The sequence below is a fragment of the Hydra vulgaris genome, chromosome 15 (genome assembly GCF_038396675.1).
Source record: "Hydra vulgaris chromosome 15, alternate assembly HydraT2T_AEP".
Taxonomy (NCBI): Eukaryota; Metazoa; Cnidaria; class Hydrozoa; order Anthoathecata; family Hydridae; genus Hydra; species Hydra vulgaris.
Window position 1 is genome coordinate 44,942,666 of NC_088934.1, and position 21,221 is coordinate 44,963,886.

The 21,221-nt window shown below is 28.5% G+C and overlaps 1 protein-coding gene across 1 annotated transcript; it reads right to left on the minus strand.

Annotated features, from left to right (window-relative positions):
• Positions 1 to 6,618: 6,618 nt before the first annotated feature.
• LOC101236897 (transmembrane protein 198) lies at positions 6,619 to 13,971 on the minus strand. The gene is made up of 2 exons (XM_065818628.1): positions 13,602 to 13,971; positions 6,619 to 8,429 (listed from the first exon to the last, which is right to left on the minus strand). Exons 1-2 carry the CDS (start codon positions 13,825 to 13,827, stop codon positions 7,783 to 7,785), a joined length of 873 nt encoding a protein of 290 aa, XP_065674700.1. The 5' UTR covers positions 13,828 to 13,971; the 3' UTR covers positions 6,619 to 7,782.
• Positions 13,972 to 21,221: the final 7,250 nt, after the last annotated feature.

A 21,221-nucleotide genomic window follows, 5' to 3' on the forward strand; every position in this document is an offset into this window, starting at 1 on the left:
TTGATACGGTAAATTATTCCATTCTAATAAAAAAACTGGAATATTACGGAATAAAGGAGACAAACTTACCCTGGTTTGAAAATCACCTTTCAAACAGAAAATAGTATGTACAATTTGAGAATTTAGAAACGACCGAAAAAACTGTAAATTGTGGAGTCCCACAGGGTTCTATACTTGGACCTTTACTTTTTTTACTATACATAAATGATTTGTCTTCAACATCAAACCTATTAAATTTTATTTTATTCGCAGATAACTTGAATCTTTCTTATTCTCACAAAAATATTGAAATACTTTTTACAGTAGTAAATGAAGAATTAAATAAAGTAAATGAATGGTTTGTATGCAACAAATTGTCTTTGAATGTTCAAAAAACTAAATTTTCTCTTTTCCACAAACCAAGCAAAACAAAAGAATTACCACTTCTTCTTCCCAATCTTTTGATGAATAAAACTAACATCAAAAGGCAAATATCTGTAAATTTTTTAGGTGTGAACTTTGATGAAAATCTATCTTGGAAAGTTCATATAAATTCTATAGAAAAAAAATATCAAAAAACATTGGCATGATCTATAGAGTTGAGCCACTCTTAAATCTTAAGTCCTTAAAAAGTTTATATTTTTCCTTTATACATAGTTACTTAACTTATGGCAACATCATGGGGGCAAGTACTAATCACACTAAGCTAAAAAAACTTTACAGCAAGCAAAAACATGCTGTTAGAATCATATTTGGAGCTGGTAGAGCGATTCCTTGTGAACCTCTCTTACATATAATTGGTGCCCTGAATATTTTCAAACTTAATATCCATTTTGTTCTGCGGTTCATGTATAAAATAAAATATGGACTCTCCCCCAAAATATTTGAAACTTATTTTAAATAAATACACCATAAATATGCTTCAAGATTTTCTTACTTAATTTTTTATATATTTTTTGTAAACATTCATTCAATTTTTCTTTTATACTATATATTCTTGAAACAACTTTGTAAAAATTATAAATTGTAACACGGTGCTCGCCGATAAGGCAAATCAATGTCTTCTTCATGCTCCGGCCATTAACTTAATTGTAAATTTATGGAAACTGTTACATTTATTAAACGGCAAAATATAATGTTAAATAAAATAAATAAATACACCGAATGCGTATCGAACTCGTCGGAGTACGATATTTATGGCGAGCCCTCCAGCTTATAAATCAATCAAAAATGTGCAGCATGTTTATGGCATACATGGCCTTAAGCTGTAAGAATGTGCTCCGAGATGGAGATCTTATTTAAAACTATATTTACGTTATTGTAATTTTATGAAGTCACAACATAGAAAATAAGCGATAAGAAAGGTTGTAGTTTATCATCAAATTGGTGACGAAGATGGGATAAGAAATTTAAGGTTTTCATTAACAGTATATTTAATCATGGCCATAAAAAACCTTAATTTACTAAACTTTCCACCGTTTTCATGTATTGAAGATGCGAGTAAGTCATTTTTGAGCTGGAAATTCTACATTAAACAATTCGAGTTTTTTATTTATTTTTTATTTTTTTTTATTTCTTCACAATAACTATTACAATAAAATAAATGAAAGAAGAATGTATATAAATAAAAAATTACAAATTTTGTTACATATAAAATAAGAACGCGGAGACTTGCAGAAGATTTTGTCATCAAGAACCGCTTACAATCGTTACGTGTTTAAAACAATTTTGTAATGTGTATAAAATAAATAAGGCAGTCAAATAAAGTTTATAAAACGAAAGTTAGAAGTAAAAATTAACGTTTTATATAAATACTTAAAATACAAGACTTGATAGGTATAAAATGTATAAATTAAATTAACATGATACACAAAATTAAAATTAACAAAACAAAATTTAAATATACAAGTATATAGTCAAATAAATATTTTTCATATAAGAATTCGTACAAACATTATAAATAAATCAAATTAATTAAATTTAAAAATATATAAGTATGTTTTTAATCGAGAGAATGATATTTCCTTTTAAATGTGAAAAAATTCCAGTCTTGAGAAAAATCAAAATGTTTCAAAACAATATTGTTCCATAGAAACGCCCCTCGAAAAGAAATACAAAACTTGCCTAAATTGGTTCTGAAAATTGGTTGAAGAAGGAAATTATCATTTCGTAAGTTATATTTATTTTTTTCTTTTAAGCAATATAAATTGTGAAAAGAAACCGGAGCTGTACCAGTTTTATATTTAAACATAAAACACAGTACATTAAAAGTATTTAGTTGAAATATTAAAAATATTCATTTAAATAAAAAGAGGCTTATCATGTGAAAAACGGTCTTTAAAATTAATAAGACGTGCAGCATGTTTCTGTGGGCGATGAAGAGGTTCTAATTTACTTTTATTGACACTATCCTAAGCCGCATTCGCATAGTTTATGTGGCAATGAACGAATGAGTGGTATAGTTGAGTTATTATATGTTTATTTAACATGCTTCTTGCTTTATATAATATACCTATACTTTTCGAAATTTTGCAGGTAATGTTTTCGATATGTTTTTTCCATGTGAGATTTTCATCAATTGAAACTCCTAAAAAAGTTTGCACATGTTGCTCTCTTAATTAGAACGCCATCAATAAGAAGAGGAGGAAGCTCGATTGGAAGTAGACGTTTTTTAGAGTTAGAATAAAAAAGAGACCATTTTGTTTTTTCAATATTCAGAGAAATTTTGTTTGATTTAAACCATTTAGAAACTTTTATTAGTTCATTGTCCGTACAAAAAAATAGTGTCGTTATGAGATAAAAAAAATTTGTGTTATCTGCAAACATAACTGTCATCTATTTGGATGCTTCATAGAGGTCGTTTATATAAATGAAAAAAAGAAGAGGTCCTAGTATAGATCGTTGAGGAACTCCGCAAGTTATTTCTATTAATTGAGATTGCGATGATTGGTCGAAATGAACAAAATATTTTCTATTGGGTAAAAAACTTTTTATTAGTTTAAGAAAATTTCCTGTGATTCCATAATATTTTAGCTTTTTGAAAAGGATTTTATGGTCAATCATATTAAACGCTTTTGATAAGTCAACAAAAATGCCTAAAGTAAATTTGGACTTTTCAAATGAATCTGTAATATATTGAGTTATTTTCAGTATAGCGTGCTCAGTAGAGTTCTTTTTCTTAAACCCATGTATACTTTACATATACTCATATATACATACTTTGCGATTTACTTATAATTAAAGACTACAAACAAAAACTTTTGGTACTTCTAACTTTATTTGGAGATAACATTTACGAAATTTGTGAAAAATTATACCTCAAGATACATTAATTACATACCAGCAAGCTGCCGAAGCTTTTAAGGAACAAACTTACTCTTAACCATTGAATATAATTTGCTAAGTTAAACGCAGAAGGATTTTACTTTATGAATACTAGACAGATAACTAATGACGCAGTCGAAAACTTTTAGGTAACAATTAAAATAGAAAATTGACAGATCAATGTCGTAATAGAAAGTCAAACTAAATTTCGTCAGTCTACATTCCACGTGATTAAAACGAACCACAAGAATCTATTATCTGGAAACGACGCTAAGTTTGACGATCTCGGGCTCATGAAATATTTTAAACGTTTCATTCTACGCTACAGTACAATTACTTATCTTTTGAGAAACCTTCTGCATAAAGATTCGTTATGGAACTGGAACCTTGAGTGCTAGCATGCATTTGACAAACTAAAAAACGCTATGACATAAGACTCGTGTCGGATACCTAGATCCCAACAAAAAGACTTGTGTTCACCGATGCAAGTCATGTAGACATATCGGCAGTCATTGTTCAAAACACTTTAAATAAAAAAAGACTTTAAACTATATCTTATAGTTCGAAAGCGCTATCGCCTGTACAACAACGCTACTCTACGCTCAAAAAATGTTTAGCTATAGTATACGCCTACGAGCACAACAAAACCTACCTATTTGGACACCCTTTTAAAAGGTGCAGCGACCACAAAGCTGTTGTGAAGATTTTAAAAAACCCAAACGCTACAGTACCACTTCGCATTGAGCGTACGACTTTATGATTACAACGATATTCTTTTGATCTACGCTACATCCAAGGGAAAAATAATACATCTGATAATTCCAGTCGACACCCTGTAGACCCTTGTGTGGACGAAGGGCTAGAAAAATACGTCTATTTTACAGCTGAATACGCATGCCCTAAAGCCCTATCAGTACTAGATATTCAAAGAGAAACCAAAGCCGATCATATTCTACAAATACTTACAGAGTTAATTACTACTAATGACTGGCATAAACTATTAAATCCGAATTGTCCGCCGGAAGTTTTTTTTTTTTTTTTTTTATAAGTAAAAAAAGTTTTTTTTTTTTTATAAGGAAGTAAAAAAATTTCAAAAAGAATTATTTGCTTACCGTAATATTCGCCAGGAACTTACAGTAAATTAGACTTCAGACATTATTCTAAAAGTAAATCGAAAACCAAATCACTACTTAGAGCAAAAAGTTTACTTTCCTGGTTTTGACGCTAAAGTAGAACAATATATCAAACGATGTGCAATTTGTCAAGCTTTTGATACGCAAAATACACCAGCCGAACTATAAATCACACCAACACCAGAGGAAATTTGGGACACCGTTAATATAGATTACTTTGGTCCTTTACCAAACGGATTTTATTTGGTAGTCCTTGTAGACCAAACATCAAAATTTACGGCTGTCGATATTATACATCTGCTGACCTCCTTATTGATTTTCTACAGAAAACGGTTGCAGTAAATGGAATACCAAAAACGATTGTCAACGATAATGGACCACCTTTTACTTCTTTCAAATGATGTTTTTGAACAAACTGAAAATATTCAACACAAACGAATCACGCCGCTTTGGCCGCAATGAATAAAATGACCACTGAATAAAAACAATACGAGTAGCACACATTGAACGAAAAGACTGGAAAATAAAATTCGTAATATTCTTTTATCATATAAATTATATAAAAAAGCATTACAACATTTTGATTTAAATATGCCTTTAGTTTACAAGTTATTATAATACCGATTTTATAAACTACTTTTTGTGGGATATTTAACTAATTATGTAATTTCGGGAAGGGTAAGAGGAAAAAATATATATAAGAGAAGATCCTATATTTAAGAAGCCTTCTCTTATTATATATAAGAGAAGGTTTCTTTAGTATATGAAAACAAGTTGCGCTCAACTTGTTTCTCGAACTCGGAACTTTCTGCTTACAAGGCGAGCGCTCTACCACTACCGCGTGTAAACTTGAAGTTAACAAGTTCTTCAAATTAAGTATATTAGTAGAAATACCTAAAAAAATAGTTATTTTTTGAGCAATGAAATGAAATGAAAAATAAATTATAATTTTTTACAGCATAATTGAAAATTTATATCATCTACTCTAGCAATTCAGGAACTATTTTATTTTAAACTCTAGTTAATTGGTTTAAAAAAGTTATTAAAAAAAAGAATCTTTAATGAAAAATTAATTCAAATTGAATTAAAAGCGTGAAATATTTTAAAGAAACTATAGTCCAAATTATGAAGAAATTTTGTGATGAAAATGATAAATTGGATAAATACTGGCATATTCGATGAGCTTTACTCTTCATTTTTAATATTCTCCTTGAGATAATTTTCAAATACCTTGAAGACTTGTAAGAAATAAAGCAAACAATTTTACCAGAATTTGTATAAAAAACTGAACTCTACGTTCAGTTTTTTATCAGGGAACTCTGGCAAACTTTTTTTTTATCTAATACATTTTTTACAACTACATGGTTTTTACAAGTTTTAACAATATATACTACTTTTATTAAATATACATTTAAAAATACTTCTAAAATAATTAAAACAATATATATATATATATATAAATATATATAATATATATTTGATGTACAAAGTAATATAATAAAGTAAAATAGTATTACAACTTATATTTTGAGAAAACAAGATTTAAAGAAAAACAAACTTGAATTTATGTAATCAAGGGGAACTCACAAAAAACTGTGTGAAGTCTATTATCGTTTGCAGAAACGAATTAAACCTAACACAGATTCCAAGAGAAACTTTTGATCGGGGTTTTGTGGAAAAAAAAACGAGATACCATAAGATTTATTCATTGATATTTGTAAATTTATGCTACAAATACACTATGAATATAAATTATTTTCTTAGATAAACTTATTACGACTTAAATAATTTATTTTCTCATACACCCGTAATAAACCCCTAATAGTACTTTATGACTAGCCATTAAATCTAAAGGGAAAAGACATTTCTCTATGGATTCAATGGCATGACTTGAAACTTGTCTTTTTATTACATAAAATTTTAAAGTTTTTACAAAACTTTCCGCAAACAACGGAATACTATATAGTTTGTTTAACGTTTGACTAATTTGTTTGTTTTTTTAACGTTTCTTAACGTTAAAGAATTATTGATTTGTTTAATCTATTTGCAAGTAATAAGTTAATGGAAACTAATATATAACCGAAGCGAAATGTTTCTTTTTCTCATTTTACTTTTGTAGTAAAGATTTTAAAGAACTATGGAAACATTTTAGGTTGTTTAGTTTTTTACAAAAAGTATAAACTACAATTTTAACTGATTCTTATTCGCAAATAAATTTTAATACAATGTTTAAAAATTGTCACTTACATTAAACTTATTCTTAAGTGTAAAAATGAAAAAACTAGTTAAACTTGCTTAATAAATAAAAATAAAAAACAAATAAATTCGATATATTTCTCATAGAAATTGGACTAACACGTTAAAAACTTAATAAATAAAGACGTTAAATAAAATTACGAAAGTAATTTGAACACGTTTTTAAATGTCCAGTAATAAAACATTACAAAGTGACCAGCCGCATTATGAAAACGAGATTTCTAACTTAAAAAACATAAAAAAATCATATCCTCTGAAAAACCATTGCCGAATAACAGGCTTATAGCCAAGCGCGTCTTTCTACAAAAAATCACTAGGAAGGATAAAGGGGAGGGGAGTGTTTTTGCTATTCTTCTCATGCAACCAAGTCAATTAAGTAAAGCGAATTTAAAAAAACATTTTTACTAATAACATATCTATGTATGATGTGTTAGATAAATCTGATACATTATAGCAGATCTATATGCATGAAATTTCATTGTGAGTATAGAGAACTATCTTAAATTATATACTGAATAAATATAGTTATTAGTACTACATGCATTAAACTATGTAAATTTATCAATGAAGTTAAAAAAAAATTGCGCCTTACACTAAACTTGTTCAGGCTTTTAGTTAATGGGAAAAGCCAATGAAAACACTTTTAGCCAACATTTCTCTGCAACCTTTATAACAAAGTTGATGAATATTGTTTCATTACAGCCTATATAACAAAGTTATTTTACATTATACATGCTAGAAATTATAATTTTTTCATTTAATGCTTGCTGGTCACTTTGAAAACAACATAACTTGTCTAACCAACTAACTACCTAAGCATAAAAAAGATAAAAAATAAACTAAAAAAATTAAAAACTTTTGTAAGCATCTACTTAGAATAATATGTTAGTTAAAGAAAAACAAATTACAATAAAAAAAAAATTCATGGTACTGAAGAAATTAAAAAAAAAAAAAAAAAAGTAAAAAGTTTTGTTTAAATAAAACTAAAACAATTTTTAAAAACTAGGGAACAAAATATCCTGCAAAGATTATTTTCTGATGTACAATTAAAAAAAAAGAAATAAAAAAATTGAACTCATGAACTTGAAACTTAATAATCAGAGCCATATCTTATTAAATGGTTTTGATCTTCACGAGCATGTATTGTAGTTTTACGTTTAAATACAAAAATATAACTTTCTTTTTGACGTTCTTTACCAGTATACAAACATTGAACCAAAATACCAATAATAAAACATAGGGGCCATAAACTCAAAACCAAATATGACCACCAGCAGAGTTTTGGTACTCGATTATAAAATAGCTTCATTTCAATATACTCTAACAAAAACAAATCTTCAACAAAATGATCTAATGCAGCAGCCATTACAGCAGATGCAACCATGCAAATTGAAAAAATAAGTATGCGATGTCTCCACCACATTGTAAAAAATGTTTGTATTAACCCAACCACCGCAATAATAACACAAGGAAGAGTAAGTGAATTTAATGATAAAAACAAGGTGTAAATAAGCAAAAATATAAATGCAGTTAAAAATCCACCAAGAAGACCAGTCAAAAAATAGCCACAGTAAAGGCTACTAATGGTAAAAAAACTGACTACTACTCCAGCTGCTAGAGAAATAAAAATGTTGACGATAAGACTGAACTCAGTTTCTCCAATAATAATGAGATAGGTCAAAATCGATGCTGTAGAAAAACCAATTAAACCAAATGAGATTCGTCTCCTTTTATAACCTAAGTAAAAATTGGATTAAATATATATTTCTAAAAACATAAAGATTATTTATAATTATTAGAACTACGTCATACAAGATTTTTTTTCTGTGATAATACTAGTTACCGATCAAATAATCAGGGGTCTCAGTGCTAATACACAGTACTATTGCAGGTTGTTTAGCCAATTATAATAATATTATTTGCATGCAACATTTATAAACTTTGGTAAAAACAAACTACCATTAATATTGTGAGGGCTGTCAGTGTTGTTATATTATGTTACAAATTATTAAACTTAAAAGCAAAGAACAAACATATGGATACTTTTTCATATATTTCACTCATATTTTTTATTATGTAACATTATTATGTAGCTTAATTCCAAATAGTAAGAAAAAATAATTTATAAATAATTATTTCTTTTAGTTGTTTGACATTTTTGTTGTATCAGATAATAAGTAGGCATAGCTTGATTTTTTTACATTTGAATTCACCTCCTCAAGGCCATGAAAGCTATTACAGCAGAGAAGGCTACTTTAGTTGTGGTTACAACCCTATCAACTCTATAACTCCGAAACACAAACCTTGAAAAACAAGGCCGCTGCATGGAGATTTTTGACAAGTTGAGTGTGGTACTACCAGGGACATGATGAGTATTGAACTCGGAACTTCTTGCATATGAGGTGAGCACTATAACACTACACCACTGCCTACATTTCGATTAAGGTCTCAAGGATACCAGGGTTGGAATTATTCACTTATATCAAACTATATTAATTGCTGCTTCTCTTTCTCTTTTCTACAAATACTATAATGGGCACTGCTCTAAAGAGCTAGCGTCTCTTGTGCCATCTACTAAAATTCATTCTCGTGTTACTCGCCATTCAATTAAGTGTCATCCTTTTTCTGTGACTGTTCCTAAGTGCTCCAAAAACGCTTATTCGTCTAGTTTTTTTCCTCGAACATCAGTTCTTTGGAATTCGCTTCCTTCATCTTGGTTTCCTGATTCATATAATTTGCAATCTTTTAAGTCGTCCGTCAATCGTTATCTTGCTCTACAATCTTCATCTTTTCTTTTTCAGTAACTTCCAACTTTAATTAGTGGCTGCTTGCAGCCTTGTTGGAAGCGAAGATGTTAAAAAAAAAAAAAAAATTTATCATTTACAAAAAAAAATTATTTAAGCGAAAAAACCTACAAAAAAAAAAAAAAAAAAAAAAGGCTAGGACTATTTTATCATTGTTAACTTTTAAAATTCATTACATTATGTAGAAAAAGCAATTATGGTTGTTTCTTATTTGTATAAATCTTACATTCTCATTTGGTATTTTGAAAAAAACATATTAAAAAAAAATCTACAATACAGATTATTTTTTACGCACATATTAAAAAATTTTTTTATTCTGATTAACTCCCAATAAGGCTGCAGGCAACCATTATTAAGTAGGGAGTTACTAGAAATTAAAGCATAGAGTTAAAATGCAAGGAAATGGTTGACAGAAGACTTGAAAAGTTGAGTGTGTATGAGTCATTAAAACATGGGAGAGAGTTCCAAAGAACCAAAGTGCAGGGAGAAAACTAGACAAATAAAAGTTTTTCGAGCATGCAGGGAAAGACAGTAAAAGAATGAGAATTTGCTGAATGATGAGTCAAGTTAGAACAAATTTTAGTCGATGGAACTAGAGATAATAGCTCCTTTGAGAAGTGAGCATGATGTATTTGTAGAAAAGAGAAAAAGAAGCAACTTTACAACGATGTGAGAAAGGGTCAAGATTAGCAGATAGAACAGATCCAACTATATTTACAATGCATTTTTGTCTAGAAAAGAAAGAGCATCATTAAAAAAACCAACCCAAATATGATAACAGTATTTTATACAGGGGTGAATAAGATTTGTAGAGGTAGAGAATGTAGTCAGGAGTAAGAAAATGGCGAGCACAATAAAGAGAAGCAGCCTCAGTGGATGCTAATTTACCAATTGATTGTATATATGGTTTCTATAAAAGTTCAGTTGTAAAGGACTTTGACTTTTGATAATTAGTAAACGACTTTGATGTTTGATCCTTTCTTTGTTGTTTTTTCTCCTGTGTTTGTATTGAAGCTCAAGTTGCAAATTCAAATAGTCTTAAATTAATAATCTCACTGTTTTTTATTTACTTACTTTGGTTATTGTATAATTTCAATAAACTTTGATTAAGTTTCTTAAAAAAACTAATTAAAACCAAATTAGTTGATACTTCAGCTATAGTACATTTTTTGATAATATCCAAAACATTGTTAGTTTGGTGGGTAATGTAAAGAGTGAATAAGAAGTTTGTAAAGGTGGAATCAGGAGTAAAACAATAGCAACCAGGACAAATAGAAGCAACCTTAGCAGATGCTAATTATCAAATCATTTTATACATGGTTTCCATAAGAGGTGAACAATAATCTAAGAAGAGGATTCAGTGAGAGGGTTGCCATTCATCAACAGAAAAATCAGTATTGCAATAGTTGTTTGCAGTGAATAACTAAGTTTTGTTGGAGTTAAAATTCACATGCAATTGAGAGCCCCAATATGTTATAAAGAGAGAAGACTTTATGTCAAGACAGGAGTATAAAGTTGAGTCATCTGGAGAAAGAGCTACTTTAGATGTAAGGTTGTTGGAAAGATCATTAATGTAGATAAGAAACAAAATAGAACTAAGGATAGAACCTTGAGGTACCCCAGAAGTTACTGGAAATGAAGAATAGTGGTGGCCTTTAAGGATGACTTAATAAAGCAGTTATTAAGAAATGATTTAAGAATCTTAAAAACTTTCCCAATTTACCATATGAAGCATACTTATAGAGAAGACCAGCATGCTAAAGCTTTAGATATGTCAGGAGCAATAGCCCTAGCCTCACCACCTCCATGTAATGCACAATAAAATCTTTCAGTCACAGCAGTTAGCAGGTCAGCCATAGAACAAGTGGATCCAAAACGGTATTGATTATCTGACAGTAAGTTATTTGACTCAAGATAGAATGTTTTTAAATTTGTTGATCAAAGACTCAAGGACCTTGCTAATAACAGATAAAAGAATGATCGGACAAAGTTGGAGGGGTCAGAATGTTCTCCAGAGTTTTTAAAAATTGGAACAGCAGATGCCATTTTCCAGCAGGCCATACAACAAGATTTAGTCAAGCACTTATTAAATAGTTTTGAGAGAATTAATGAGAGTTCTGGAGAACACTTATTAAGCATTGGCATTACCACATTGGTGGTTAGCAGAAAAGCAATTTTTTTGATTATGCGATAAAAAATCGCATCGAATCACACTCAATTTTTTGATAAAAAGTAACTCACAATATAACGTCAAGGTATTCACTCTATAAAAATTACAGCATCCCGATTACTTAATTAAATATCGCATTTGTAACTAAGCGCCCCCGATTTCTTGTCTAATTATCAAAATTTACCACATTACCAAAATCAATCAAATTGCAGTAATGCCGGTGCTTAACACTTTTATAAGACGATAACAGGAATGTTGTCTGGACCAAAAGTTGTAGGAGTTTAATTGAGATATGATTTTAGCAATGGAAGCTGGAGTGATTTGAGTGTCTAAAAGTGGATTAACCTGTTTAATTGAAAAGGAAAAAAGAGTATGTTAAAGAAAAGTTCTTTGCAAATAGTTCTGCTTTATCCTTAGGAGAGGTAATAAGAGTAGAATGAGGCTCGATGTGGAATCAATTAGAAGAAACAAATGCCTCCATTCTTGTCTGGTCAGAATATTTATCCATTTATAGGATTGTTATGAAAAAAGTCATTAAAAGAATCCTAGTCAGCTTTTGGATAGTAGTAAGTAGTGCAATGATAAGGTGAGTCCAAAGAAAAAGTACAAGATGAAAGATTTATAGAAACCATTGCATGGTCTGAACCACTTAAAGTAGAAAAAGGAGAAACTGAACACAAGCTAGGGTCAGTGACCAGACACAAATCAAGTAGTGGAAGTAAGTGATTAGGGTTGTCTAGTAAACGAGTTACAAAGTTAATTATCTGAGTAAGAGATTAGGAAATGCAGAAGTTATAGGATTTAGTGCCAGCAAGGTCAGTGGTGTTAAAACCGAGCCATCAAGTGTGATAAGCAATTAAGTCACCAATAACAACAATATTGGCAGAAAGGTAAAGAGAAAGACAATGATCAATTTAATCAGAAATAAGAACTAAAAGATCTCAGTCTTGAGAAGAAGTAGAGCAATAAAGAACAAAGAGAAAGGTAATAGAGTAAAGAGATGCTAAGAATGAAGAAAGAATGAAGCAAAAGCACATAAAAGAATAGTCAAAAGATTCAAACCTAATTTCTTGACAAATAAGTGAAGTTATGCATAAGTATACCCCCGAGCCTAGCATGTGACTATTGGAGTCTATGCAAAACAAAGGAAAGCACCCATCAAAACTGAGATCTGAACAAGGAACAGTCAAATTTAAATTAGACATTTATTTTCAAACATACAAAGCAACTACAACATAATTATAGTAATAGAATGTTGTGATTTGATGTAATTTAATTATAGAATATTTAAAATCAGTTCTTTTGTTTTAAAGAAAAGGTGCCAGGTCATCTGGGTTGACTTTAGTATGCCAAAAGAAAATGACAGTAAAATTAGCTTAATATTTTTATAATATAAAAAATTTAATTAAAAAATAATATAAATGTATTTTGTAAATTTTTATTAGTCTCTGCAATAATAAGGCAGTAAAAACTTGTTTTGCTAATATTTGTTTAATAAACTTTACAGTTTGTATATGTTATTGTTTTACAGTTTGTATATGTTACATGCATTTACATTAAAAAAATTTTTTGTCAGACAAAAGCGAAATGCCTATTTTAAAAATCTTCACCAAAAAAAGATGAAAAAAAGCACATTACTAGAAAAAAAACAAACATTGTTTGTAACAAAATTGCCAAATAAAACAAAAGAAAAGTGAAAATCTTAAACATGCAGGTCCAACACATATATATTATCCACTCATTCTTTCCGACACTGCACAAATTTAATAAATTTTTTGCTAAATCTTATACTTAATACTGAATGGAACATATTAAAAAATTTACATAGAAAAAATTGAACATGAAGTAAAATGCAATTTTACTATGATGATTCATAAGTTTACTTAACTGACACAACTATCATTTATTAATATTATTAAAGAAAAAAAAACTTACCAAAAATAAGCACAAAACCTGCAGAAAAAAAGCTAAGTACTGCAACAATACTTCTTCCTATATCATATTTGTAATTCCATTTACAATTAGGAAGAGTTGTAAATTGTTTTTTTATAATGCTTAAGTAGGCCAGATCTTGTTCTTGTTGCCTCTGGTTTAATGTATGAAGTATACTTGGCTGACATAACACCAGACAAAAAACAAAAAACTTTTCAGGAATTTTCATAATAACGTCTATTGCAATACAACATATGCAGCTCTTTTTTTGCTTACATGAATTAGATTGTACAAAGATTTAATCTATAAGAAACAAACAGAAAAACTTTTTATAACTTAAAATATGAATACGATTGGTATACTACATCTCTACGTAATTTTGAAATATTTAGATAAATAAAAATGCGCATGCGTGAAAAGCCTATTAATACAAAGCTATTTTCGTTAAAACTCATTCTTAAAATAATTTCCTGTCATAACTAAAATAACTTCCTATAATAATCAAATTAATTTAATGATAAAGTTCATTATTTTATCTTATTAAAATGTAAGCATAGCAGTGTATAATAATAGTGTATAATAAGTGACTTGCGTGCATGGCATTAATATTCTGCCCAGCCAAGGTGAGTCTCTTTTTGACCTAAAATTAGTTATACTTTCGGTTTATATTTAAGAGGTAAGTCCTACACATTGGTATATAAAATTTAGCATTATCATACTTAGTTTTACTATGAAACGAATGATAAAAAGTCCAAGGAACTAAGTTTTTATTAAACATTGTTTATCCGTTTTATACAAAATCATGCAGAGCATTATTGGAGTCAAGATTGTAACTTGGGTTTTAAAGAAACGTTAACATTTAAAAAATTCAAAAAAACTATCAGTATGTATTTCAGGTTGTAATAAACATAAATCTAAACAAAAAAGTGATTACATTTAAAGTATGCTTTTTGAGAAAATAAAAAGTTTTTGTCTAGTAAACTTTGAATAAAAACCACAACTTTAGCATTAAAAAAAAAAACAAAAAAAAAAACAACTAATTATGTTGTTTAATGCTGTTTTGTTTTTTAGGTTTTTACAAGCCCCTTATAAAAAAGATTATCTAGGTTGCTTTAAAACTTTTTAATACAGTATAAACTATCGTATAATGGTTGTACAGTACAGCGGCTGTACTACAGCCTGTACTAGTTAATAATTGTAATAATTCAATTAGATTTAAAAAAAACCTAATTATTTTGAAAGCAACTTTTTTTATTAAAAAATGAAAACAATAAAAATATTTTAAACTCATATCATTGTGATGAGTAGTCCTACAATTCATAAGCTCTATTATACTAATGTTAAAAGTTTGAACGTTATTTATTTTTAACTTTAATAACACCCACAATAAAGTAATAATCATTTGGTAGAAAAGGTAATCTCTTGGTATTAATAATAATTTCGACATTTATCATGTTAATTACAAATACATAACTTGTGTTTTACTGAATCACTGTCGAATAGATCATTTATCCTATACCTCATAAACTGACAAGGTATTTATTGTACAACTTTAGGTATTACTTTATACGGTAGTGGTGTAGTGGTAGAGCGCTCATCCCCACCACGTCATAGGTAGTACCGCGCTCAGGTTGTTTCCTCACTCAGTGGATTTATTTGTCAAGGTTCGTGTTTCGGAGTTATAGAGTTGAGTGAGGGTTGTAACCACAAGTATAGTAGCATCCTCGACTGTAGTGGCCCTCGTGGCCTTTGGGAGGTAAAATGAAATAAAAAAATTACAAATGTTCTATGTGATATAGTAAACTCCAAACTTTCTTATCAGTGTAAAATAGATAACGCTAGTTATGTAGTAAACCCAAAACTTTCTTATCAGTGTAAAATAAGTAATACTAGTTATATTATAAACTTTAAACATTTTACCAGTATAAAATAAGTAACGGCAGTTATATTGTAAACTAAAAACTTTCAAATTAGTGTAAAATAGGGATATTTTCTAAAACTACTGATATTAAATAACTTTTACTGGTTATAATGAATAATATAATATCTTACTTATATGTTACTTAATATCTTACTTATATGTTACTTAATATCTTACCTATATCTTACTTATAGATCAAAAAAGGTTATTTATATGAGTACTAATTTTCACCACATTTTTAGATTTTACACATTCTAAATGTTACACAACCTAAAGTCTACACCACCTAAATGTTACACCATCTAAATGTTGCACCACCTAAATGTTACACAATCTAAATTTTGGATCATCACCTAATTGTTTCACAACCTAAATACTACACCAACTAAATGTTACGCCATCACCTAATTGTTACACAGCCTACATGCTACACCACCTAAATGTTACACGAACTAAATGTTACACAGCTTAAATGTTACACCACCTAAATAATACATCACCAAGATGTATTATTTAGGTGGTGTAACACAACCTAAATGTTATACATCCTAAATATAACACCACCTAAATTTTATACCACCTTAATGTTATAAAAAAAAAACTTTTTATATTGTTGAAAGCTAAATTATTTCAAACAGAATAACTTTCTATTGAAACCTGATTAGCAGATGAAGTTTAAAAGACGTCTATTAGATGTCCTTTGGACAAAACTTACGTCTAAATGATGCCAAAAAGATATATTTTCTAGTGGGCACGGGACATAAAAAAAGACGTTTTGGAAATCTTTTGAATTTTTTAAAAGAAGGCCCCGTGTCAACTGGGTTGTAACGTGTTAAGTAGGAAGCAATATAGACAGACAACACAACTCAGAAAAAAAATTACAATTTGTTCATGTTGCTTGTTTAAAACTCTCTAAAATAAAAAGAGCAACACGTGTCAAGAATAGGGGGTTTATTCTGTGAAATTAGCTATTCCTATTTACCGAAACACAAGTTGAGTTTCTCCGTTACGGAAACGCAGTATAGTATTATACTAAATTTCCGTATAAAATGTGAAATCACTGATAAAAGCACGCGACATTCGAATTTGACTTTAAAACCCCTTAAAACACGTGTTAAACCTGAGTTAAAACTGCTCTTAAAAAAAATTTGTTTTTAGTTTTAATTCCGAAAGTAAAACTAGATGTTCCGGCTGGGTTCGCTTTTATTAGAGTAACTTATAAAGTTAAAAATACTGTCATGTGAAATTGCATGTAAAATTGCGTGTAACTTAAAACCTTTTTTAAGAATTTGATTATTTTCTCGAAAGAAAAAAAAGCGAGTAAAAAGAGTCTTAATTTTTTTTAAGGTGGCTTAACTAAATTAAACACCACTAAAAAAACTTTCTCAAGTTTTATCATTTTTAATTAAATAAGGTATTAAAGTATATTGTGAGTAAATAGATAAAGTATATTATGAGTAAATAGAGGGAAAATAAAGTTTTTATTTGCAACAATTTCTTCCAAAAATTGCAAAAATATGTTAAAAAAAGGTTGTAAAATGAGGCATTTGAAACCTAATTTTAAAAATGATAACTTAAAAACCACTAGAAACTAGAGCTTCCTATTTAGTGAAACGTTTTATATGCTTAAATTTTTTTTTTCGGAAAAACATTAAAAATTGGAGGGTCAACTGATGCAATAGAACAGAAAAAATGTGATAACTCATGAAGCTTAATTTCATAACTCATGGTTTTTTTTTGACATCAGTTTTACTGCAGGCCCTTTATCATTATATGTAAAATAAACCTTGACAATTTGAAGCAAAAAACTCATGTTATTTATAAGCCATGATTTTTCAAGAATTTTTCAAATTGCACAAAAAATCAAAAGTTAAAAAAACAGCAATAAACATTTTATAACTAAAAAAATATCAAAAACTTTCAGATGACTAAAGTTTTCAGTTGTTCACTTTTTCAACCCTTAGTTTTATTTTTTGCTTTTAATTGCCTTTTTTTTCTAAAGTGTCTTTTTTTTGCTCATATTGATAATGCGTTTTTGATTCTTAAAATATAAGACCTTTGCAGTTTTTAAAACGACTGTCAAGGTTAAAAAGAGTCATAACTTTGAGCAATTACCTCATTAAAGTACAACACAGCTGAGTTTACCCTTAACTTAAATTTTGTAAATAAAAGTATTTTTTGGGCAAAATAAAAAGTACAAAGCTTTGCTGATAACTTTAGAAATTATCACACAATACTATCTACTGAACCATACAACTTGAGTAACTTATAGACACTTTTATCATATAAACGTTATACAAACCATGGGGGCTTATTAAAATAAAAATTAAGAAACAACCAACAGCAACAATTAAAAAAAAAACAATGATAAAAGAATACTTTTGTTCTTGTGGTGAGAGGTTTTGCCGGTTGTGTTGCGTTGAGTGGCATTTTATTAAAACCGGGCGTCTTTTATATATCACTTTGGTATGCACGTTTGATAGTCTTGCATTTAAAATTTTTACAATTTTGACTTGTTCAAAATTTACCCAAAACTTTACGGCACTCTTTAAACTTAACTTGGTTAAGTTTAAAGAGTGCCGTAAAGTTTTAAAAATGGACAAAAAGTGATGCAAAATGTAGTTTTATAAAGATATAATTAATGTTTTTAAAAAAAAACTACATGAAGTTAAAATTAAAAAACATTTTTTTACGCGTTTAATAGATGACCACTGTCTTTTAACTCAACTATAGTCAAAAAATTTTTTTTTAAAAATCAAATCAAGGATAATTTTTCATGAAGAAAAGAAGAAAAAAAAAAAATTCAAATTTTTTGTTTAATCATTGAAATCTTTAAAACATATTATACAATCGTCGTGTACCTACTCCGAAGAACGCACTGCTTACTCTTCAACAAAGTCTTTGTGAAACAATGTAATTTTGTTTTAATTCTTATTCACAGAATTGTGAAAAAGAACAAACAAACGATGACGATCATAAAGTTTCAATATATGTTACAATTTAATGACAATAAAAATTAGAGTATAAAAAGTAATAACAATAAAAATCAACAAACCTTCGAGACGGAATGTTTTGTTTCCAAAAACATTTAGCGTCAGCTTTTTAAAAAGGGTTGCTTTCAATAAAATAGGTTATTCGTTTATACTAAACAAACATCAGACCTTATCATAAAAATCAAAGCTATTTGTTTGAAATGTTTGATTTGTGAACTTATTGAGAATTGTTATCATAAATATATAATAAATTCTCCAAAAGAAATTATTGAAATACGCAAAGATCTTTTATGAAGTTATTTTTGGTATATAAAGGGTGTATATAAGTTTACTTTATTCAAGTTCTTTTTACAATTAAGTTGAAGATTCAAAAAACCATTTTTTTTTTGTTTTTTTATAAATTTAAATGTTTTGCTTATTTCAATGTTTAAATTTAAAACGTAATTTTTTCAAAATTCATGCTGTTAAATAGATAAACTTAGTTTGTCTGTTGTCAGAAATTTAATACAAGTTTTTATTATCCATCATATCAGGGCTGTAGAGCCAGTATTTTTTATTTATGGGGTAATATAAAAAGCTTAGAAAATGACAAACAATGTTATATGAAGTGCTATAAATTATAACTAATCAACAAAAAGTAATAATACAAGCTCAAAGATATCTTGAATAATTGGAATAGAATGTATTCAATATCGGTTATATATAAATACAAAAATATTTGAAGAAATCTTAACATTTTTCTTCATAATTAAAGATACTTCTAGATCGTTGAAGGTGTGACAAATGCTTCAAAAGATTTAGTTTTCACATTGTCTCATATATTTTTGTATAAAAATGAATATTAAAATGATTAAAATTATTTTAATGGGATTCTTGCAGCTTGCACACTATTTAGTGTTTTCATTTATTGTCATTTCATTTGGTCTTGTCATTCATTGTGTGTGTGTGTGTGTGTGTGTGTGTGTGTGTGTGTGTGTGTCAAACACACATACACACACACACACACACGCACGCACGCATGCACACACACATATATATTGCATACTTTTATCGATGGAATCAGAATGTTCTTGACTGAATAATTTAAGTTAGCTTTTTTCATTGCGTAGACGACTTGAGAAGAGTGCTCAACATAAAGAGCTAATTATTGTTGTTTTGTTGTACCAAGTTAAGATACAAAGTCTCTTGTTTGTTTAAGAGTGATCAGCATAATGTAAATTGTTTACAAAATAGATCAGTATCATGGCGATACTTACTAAGTAGTAAGTATCGCCATGATCAGTATTAGTATATATAGTGTTAGACTATTTGAAAAAATACATCTTGGTGATGGTTTATGTCTTTCGGTAATCATCAGCCATATTTATTCTTTAAATCAAGAAAAAACCTTTTTTCTTTTTTATTATTTTTTCTTAATTGATAGAATAACTAAAGAAAAAGAAGAGTATAATAAATATGCACAGCATTAAGTCAAATTTTCAATCTGTCAAAGATCAAAGAGAATGTCATGATAATAGGTTTTGCTTAAAATTATTGACTTCTAAAAAAAATCTAAACACAGAAGAGTCTAATAATTGTCAAGAAAAATGGTCTCATGTAAAACCAATGCTAAAAATATTGAAACAATCGAACTGTTTTAAAGATAATTTCTATGAGTGAATAAAAACTTGCTTCACATTAAGGAACCTCAAAAAATTACCAAATAGTTTTGGTAATTTTTTTGGAAACTTTACAATGTACTTCAATTAGACTTTCTTGAATTATATTTTGTTAGTTTTTAATTTTTATTAAAAAAAAAAACAACCTTTATTTTTGTTAAAAAAAAAATTGCTTGCACACAAAGAAACTTAATTTTGGGTCTTTATTTTTTATTATGGTTGTGTTCGTTAATTTTTTATTAACCATAATAATAGTGGAACTGATCTTTTGTTTTTAATTAAACTCTCCTTAAAAATATTTTACAATCAAAAAGTAAGATAAGAACAGTTTATTTCGGACCAATCCAAACAATACTTATATTAAACAGACCAATCCAAACAAAAGTTATATTAAACATACCAATCCAAACAAATCGGAACATTTTTTTAATTTTTGAATTGATGCGCAAAGTTAGCAAAACTCCCGGTTATCTTTGAATTGATGCGCAAAGTTAGCAAAACTCCCGGTTATCTTTGGCCACATTGTAAACGAAAAGTAAAAAAATGTCGACTTTTCTTATTAAGTTACCTACGTTATTGCAAAGATTTCATTATAACTCCTTGCTTATAGAAAATAGCTTGTTGGCAATATTTTTTAGTATAAAATAATTCATTTTTTCCAATAAATAAATGCATTTATAAAATAATACTAGAATTTTTATTTACTCTTTTGCAGAGTTGTTAGTCCTTGGCCTAGCCTTAAGGTCAAAAATTGAGGCCTTGGCCTTCAAAAAAAAACATTTTCTTATTCATTTTGTTGAATTCTGCGCATAACCTTGGTCTATTTTTACAAAATGTGGTTTTATTAACAGCACTCGATACTTACAGTTTTGTTAATAATTGGCCTTAACGTAAGGCAAAAACTCAAGTCTTTGGTCTCGATGTTGAAGTCAAATGTTTGCGTAGGCCTTGTTAACAACTCTGCTCAATGGTAATTGTTACCAAGTTGTATCGTTTTTTGCCTGAGTTTGTTATTATTTTAAGGACATTCGTCTCAAAATCAATATTTTTA

What these genes read in the sequence shown, in the direction of transcription:
- LOC101236897 (XM_065818628.1), bottom strand. Translation starts at nt 13,827, where the DNA reads ATGAAAATTCCTGAAAAGTTTTTTGTTTTTTGTCTGGTGTTATGTCAG. An exon ending in AGGTTTTGTGCTTATTTTTG is followed by an intron (nt 8,430 to 13,601) that starts GTAAGTTTTTTT and finishes ATTTTTACTTAG; the next exon opens with GTTATAAAAGGAGACGAATC.